This window comes from Humulus lupulus, chromosome 9 (assembly GCF_963169125.1).
Source record: "Humulus lupulus chromosome 9, drHumLupu1.1, whole genome shotgun sequence".
Taxonomy (NCBI): Eukaryota; Viridiplantae; Streptophyta; class Magnoliopsida; order Rosales; family Cannabaceae; genus Humulus; species Humulus lupulus.
The window spans coordinates 72325397-72331843 of record NC_084801.1 but is presented as its reverse complement, the minus strand read 5'-3'; the positions used below and the strand labels follow the sequence as shown (position 1 = coordinate 72331843).

The 6447-nt window shown below is 37.1% G+C and overlaps 1 protein-coding gene across 1 annotated transcript; it reads left to right on the top strand.

Moving 5' to 3' along the window:
• The first annotated feature begins 1819 nt into the window (after positions 1 to 1819).
• Positions 1820 to 6025, top strand: LOC133800895 (organelle RRM domain-containing protein 6, chloroplastic). Its single transcript, XM_062239002.1, has 4 exons — positions 1820 to 2144; positions 5201 to 5269; positions 5362 to 5468; positions 5557 to 6025. Exons 1-4 carry the CDS (start codon positions 1982 to 1984, stop codon positions 5701 to 5703), a joined length of 486 nt encoding a protein of 161 aa, XP_062094986.1. The 5' UTR covers positions 1820 to 1981; the 3' UTR covers positions 5704 to 6025.
• The last annotated feature ends 422 nt before the right edge of the window (positions 6026 to 6447 follow it).

Genomic DNA, 6447 nt, shown 5'->3' with positions numbered 1-6447 from the left:
ATGCAGTGGTGGCCTTCCTGTCTGCATTGGGCGGTCTTTTCCTCCTCGCTACTTGTTGTCATTCATCTCCTTCGACTGATTAGTGTGATGACTATCAGCTTCATCACGACCATGCCCGTCTTTGAAGTGTGAAGTTTCTTTCCCTCGAGGAGCTCTATTTTGCTCCTGCTCAGGTGGAGTTTTCTTACTGCCTGACTTGTGACTTCCGGACCTGGAAGTCTCTGATCGATGGCTCCTTGAGGGGGTTCTGGAGTTCCCCCTTTGGGTTGAGCCAGTACCCGATCGGACCCCATCTTCTTCCCGACCAGCTGGGTCACTACCGCTTCTATTTGGTCCTCGAGAATTGGGTCTGTCAGTGTTTTTTCGACCAGCTTCCGTGGTCCTTGCTCCTTGGGCGGCTGCTCCTCGTGCTGCAGCTTGGGCATTGGCCTGGGCCAGCTGCGTAGCTGCCTCCAGAGCGAGTGCAGCCTCGCGATGTCGCCTATCGGCCTCCTCCTGCTGTAGCCTGATCTCTTCGCCCCTAGCGTCCATCTCCCATCTTTGCTGCTCAAATGCAGCCTTCTGCCTAGCCATTTCTTCAGCGAACGACTCCTGTCTGGCATTGAATTGTGCCATTTCCTCCTGGAAAGCCCCCATGGCTTCCTGGAGTTGTTCAACCTCTGGAGGCATGTCCTCGAGCAGGACTCTAGGCTCAGTCTCATGGTCTTAAGGACTAGGACCTTCTGATCTAGTAGGCTCTCTAGAGGAACCTGGCTTCTTGGAGGCCGCATTTGTGTTCTTAGGCGCCATAATGCTATAGTGATTGTCTGTCTTTCTCTTCAGGCTCTCAATGAAAGCACCAAAATGTTGACTGCATTTTTGGCCAACGTCGCGTAGACGTCAAAACGACAAAAAACCTTCAAGAGAAAAATACGACACAGATAATTTTTATAGTGGTTCAGCCCCAATGTGTGGTAATAGCCTAATCCACTAAGAGTTATGATTATAGATCTACACTCAAGATCAGATGAACCTGAGTCAACTGAGTTTCTTTAGTGCAGATGAAATGAATACAATATTTCTCTCCAGATACAAATATTCTCTCAGAAAATTAGAATCAAAATCTCATTTATGATGCCATGAGCCTTGTATTTATAGGCTTAGGATCGTACAAATGAAGTCCCCCATAATCGGGATCTTTTGTTACTCTCACTATATTTAATTAATAATAATATTCAAAATACAACAATACACTGCTTTTGTGGGATAATCTGAGAGATTCCCGCTCAGGTATGACCGATTCTTGTTGAAGCTGTTACTGGGATCTTTTGCGTAGCCCTGTTCTGTTTAGTCGGTCCACATCACACTCAGGAGGAAAACTGAAGGGCTAAAATACCTCACTGGTCGGCCAACACATGTCTGGTCAGCCAAACACTTTGCTGGTCGGATAGGCACCTGATTGGTCGGACAAGCACATGACTGGGCGGACAAACACATGACTGGTCGGTCATGATACTTGACTGGTCAGTCAAAAATCTTCACCGGTTTACCGGATCACTCCTAAGCCAGATTACCCAGCCATTTGTCACTTTTATTGCCACGTCATCGTTTTCAAATTTTGAGGATAACAACTAGGAATATATTTCTTTGAAAATAAAAAGTTTGGGACTAATTTGATAAAAAAAAATTAGAGACTAACTTGCCAAAATTTGTAAAGTTTAAAGACACTTATGCAAATAAGGCCAAAAAAAAACAACTCAACAAACTTGCCTTAATTACTCAAAAATTAAATTTGTCAAAAAAAAAAACTCAAAATTTAAAGGTGTAGTTTCCGAAGGCCAATAAATCCAAGAAACTAAACTAGCAGTGTTGAGAGCTAGGGAGGCTGCAGTTGCAGACTCATTGTAGGGACGAGAACTGTACTGGATGAATGATTTCTTAAACACCGTCGCTTATTTGACTCAAGTCGGAAATTGGAGAGACTGTGGCTCATCCAGGAACCATGTTAGCACCAACAGTCTTTTTCCCTTCGTACGCCAACTCCATCCCCACCTTTTGTATCTCCATCACAAATCGGACGAAAAGACGGGAAAACCAGTCTTTGTCTTTGAAGCTCAGAGCATCTTTCTTCGATTATCCACTTGCCAGCCGAATCATAGTCAAAAGTACCCAATTCTTTTCCCCTTTCTCTTTCTCTTTAATCTATATGCTGATGTCATTCTATCTCTTATGTGGGTCTCTTCAATTTTGCTAATTTGAAGCATGCGACCTCTCATTTACTGAATTTCAATGGTTTTCCTATCTGGGTCATTCTCAATGTATGCATTATGGCATTGATTGAGTTTAACCCACTATGCGGTATATGCATTCATAGACTTCACTATTGGATACACTTTCTAATAATTTTGTGTAGAGAAGTATGTTAGGAAGTAGATATTGTAGATTGAATGTATAATTTTGTTTCTGCAAATGGATGGTTGAATATTAATATGGCTGGAATCGTAAATTGAGCTTAGGCTTTCCATTTACCATAGAATTACAAATCATAATCAACGAAGTTATTGTTAACCAGATAAATAAACTATTCTTAGAGAAGTAGGACTGTAGGAGAAGCCTTAGTGGAGAGACCACATAATTATATGCCAGACCGCAAATTGATATCAATCATTTACTTAAATAAAAGTTGGTATGAAATGAAGTGAAATTAAATTAAAAGAAGCTTGAACTAAAGTTGAGGGCAACTTTAATTTAGAAGAAAAGATTTCTCTTGGAAATGAAAAAAAGTTTGCTTTGTTCTTTAAAAAGGTTAGAGAACGAAAATGGCATATGCCTAAATTAGTATAGGGTAATGGAAGAATCTTGCTGTTTTGGTCCATACAATGTATAAGGAGTTAAATGAGTATTTTAAGCAAGATATCTAGATAAAGGTTGACAGAAAAATTGATAAATAAATAAAAAATTTCTTCTTGACAATGAATAATATCTTGTCTGAAATCCAATTTGTAGATGTATAACCCTTAAATCATATCTGGACTACAATTTAGGTACTGTCCTTGTGTAAGTTGGTGTTTTAACTCTGAAGGTGTGTTTATAATGAATCTGATTTGGGACTGTATTTTATTCAATGGAGAAGAAAGTGTGTGGGACAGTTTAAAACTTTAAATACTGATGTCACTAATAAGTTTGATAATTTTACCTGGGATTCTAATAATAAAGGGTTACATGATTTCAGGTTTCGACATATCCCAATACCCGTACTCCCCTACGGGGGTCAGAAACTTAGATCTGTTAGGGTGAATTCTGAATTTTCATAGATGTTTTCACCTGCTTAATTTTCATATTGTCTCTCCTTTAACATGCAGTTGGAAAAAAAACCTCTTTTTCAAAGCCAATTTCTTCATTTGGAAGGCTAGTTACTTGAAGTCTTAAGGCTCTTAAGATCAAAAACCTATTCCCAAAAATGTTGAAAAGTTACAGAACTAGTCCTTGTGATGTCAAAGGAAAATGTTATTATTTTTTATTATATCTAGTACTGCATTTTGAACATTGTATATATATATATATATAGAGGGAAATTCTACAATGCGCCTCCTATTTTGGGTGTACCGGTATACCTCTTTTGTTTTCAATACTTGATGAATTTTGGCGCAATTTTTTTTTTGTGATGGTGTATATTGTAGTTACTTAGAGTATCATGTAAATTTTTAGAAAATTATAAATAATTTACGTTGCTGAAAACAGGGTTCAAATAGTTTGTTGCACGCATGACTGTTTTTTTTATGCGCATGAAAAATTATCTGTTTGAACTCTGTTTTGGCATTGTAAATTATTAAGAATTTTTTGAAAATTTGCAAGATGCTCTCAATAACTACAGTGTACATGATCAATAATAAAATTGTGTTGAAAATTATCCAGATACCGAAAACAGGATAGGGTGCACCGGTACACCGAAAAATAGGGGTTGCACTGGAGAAACATCCTTTCTCTCTCTCTCTATACATATATATATATATATATATATATCGTTATGCCAATTCTCACACACCCCAACACACGCAAAGAACACAGCAGCGTTTGTGGTTCTGCCCAGTATAGACCTACATCCACGGGGAAGCATTCTCACAAGCTTTGTTGATCTTTGTAACTCAGTCATGATCCAATGCCTTTGAAAAGACTCTTATGGGAAGGTTTAAGGACATAGGCGGGAAAAAGAACTAACATAATGTCATTTAAAGACCAAGTACATAAACTGAGTAATAGCAGAATTAACGGCCACTGGTTAACACACATATATATTATATATATATATATATTTAACAGTATATTTTATAGTTGAGCCTCAACTTTGTAGGTATAGAACTTCAGACTTTATTTATTCAGCACTCATCTTCCAGAAATATTAAACTGTTCCTTGTAAAATCTTGGTGGTTAATTATTTTTAATTGTGATCAACTAAAATGTGTCTGTAGAAGGTTCTTAACAGAGTTTTGACCCTCACAATGGGCCTCCCTTTCTCAGTAATTTTGCTAGAATATCTCTGATGTAGCTATTGCTACTATGGTGAAGAATTTCTTGTCATCTTGGAGGCATGCAAATTACTTTAGAATAACCCATTCAACCAAACCTAATTTTTTTAATCAATGCTTCCACAACAACTATCTGCAAACCAACAAAACTTTTCCCTTACGAAGGTATATATGGATATGATTCTTGTCATTACCAACATGATATGGTAATTGTTCTTGATAGTCCTTTTCTAATGAAGGTGCCATTTTCTAATCTCATCCTTCTATCTACCAACTGGTGTCTGTGCCTATGATACGGACGCATTTATTCGGCTAACAATTGTCAAAAAGCAATCTGTCTTGTCTCCAATGCACCATTTCTGTTACACGTACAACAAGCATTATATTCATTTATTTACTCAAGTTTCCTCCAATATGGAGCTCATGCTTGTATAAGAAGATACCATCAACAGCTAGATTATTTGCATGGTTCTGGATACTTCACTTGTTCTTCTGTCCCATTCATTTAACACGTACATGGATATCAATCATGCATAAATTATTTCTTATTCAACAAGAAGTGTCCTCTTATATGAAGCTCTTATTTGACGGTGAATGTATAAATTCCAATGAATATTAAAAGATCCTTTAACTTAAAAGCCATAAAGAATTTCCTCCCAAATTTTGATGTTCTGGTGTGTAAATTTGTGCTGCAGATCTACCATATTCTGCCAGTGAAAGAGTTTTGCTCGAGAATTTTTCGAATTTTGGACAGATAGCCGAATGTAAGTATTTTTTTTTTATAATCCATTCTAGAAACTATAGTAGCTATTTATGCTTATTGGCACTAAATTCTACCTTTGCTGATGCCTGACAGTAAAACTAGGGAAGGACAAAATGACAAGAAGACCAAAAGGGTTTGCCTTCATCCAGTTTACCAGTCAAGACGCAGCTATGCTTGCCTTAGAAAACATGGACCATCAGGTGCTCTTTTACCACCCTCTTCATCTTATTGTATGAAAAAATTATCAAAATCGAGTTTGGAAAACTCATGTTTTGCTCCTTTTCTCAGTACTTTGGTGGGAGGCTGATTTATGTGGATATAGCAAAACCAGGGAAGGATGCATTTGGAGGAATCCCAAGAACTTCTGGTCCTCCAAAACAACAGCAGCAACATATGTCGCTGGAACAAGAGGAAGTAGCAGACTGCTGGTACTGATTGTAAACTTTAGAAGACCACAGATTTAGTAATAAACGCAACTATAGTACAATACCATCAAACTAGATTTTCACTGCCCTTTTATAACCATATCAAGCATTTCAAACAGTTTTCACTGTATTATACCAGCTTCTTTGACGTATGATATGTGTATAGTATGTAAAACCAAGAGAAAGAATTGAGGAAAAGTAAGCCAAGGCTTCTGACAAATTACGGACGCCATAGACTAATTCTTTGATAAATTCTCAATACTTTTGGACATGTACTGTATGTCTGAAATGAATTCTTCTTTGTTAAAGAGTTTGTTCTACTTGCTTGGAAATATTTGGAGTTTTCCCAGTTAATAGATGGGGTTTTTTTTTCCCTAAGTGTAACATATAACGGGTTTTTGGTCAACTCTATGATTAAATTTCAAACTATATTCTAAGATGAAATAGGGGAATATCATTCTAACTTGCATGTTAAATTCAGTCATCCAAAATATTTTATGCTAGGGATATTTTCAACAAAAACCCATATTCTTTTGCCAATGTAGCCTTTATACCCCCATTCAAAACTTTTAGCGGCAAAACACCCTTTAGTCACTGTTTTGTTGCACCTCTTAGGTTTGGACTGTTAACTCCCAATGAGGATATGCTATTGGCACGCCATTGGTACACATTTGTACTGACATGTTAAAATATAATTACATGTCAAATCCAAAATTTATTTTATCCAAATTTTATCAATAATTAATAATACAAA

What these genes read in the sequence shown, in the direction of transcription:
- LOC133800895 (XM_062239002.1), top strand. Translation starts at nt 1,982, where the DNA reads ATGTTAGCACCAACAGTCTTTTTCCCTTCGTACGCCAACTCCATCCCC. An exon ending in CAGCCGAATCATAGTCAAAA is followed by an intron (nt 2,145 to 5,200) that starts GTACCCAATTCT and finishes TTTGTGCTGCAG; the next exon opens with ATCTACCATATTCTGCCAGT. An exon ending in TAGAAAACATGGACCATCAG is followed by an intron (nt 5,469 to 5,556) that starts GTGCTCTTTTAC and finishes TCCTTTTCTCAG; the next exon opens with TACTTTGGTGGGAGGCTGAT.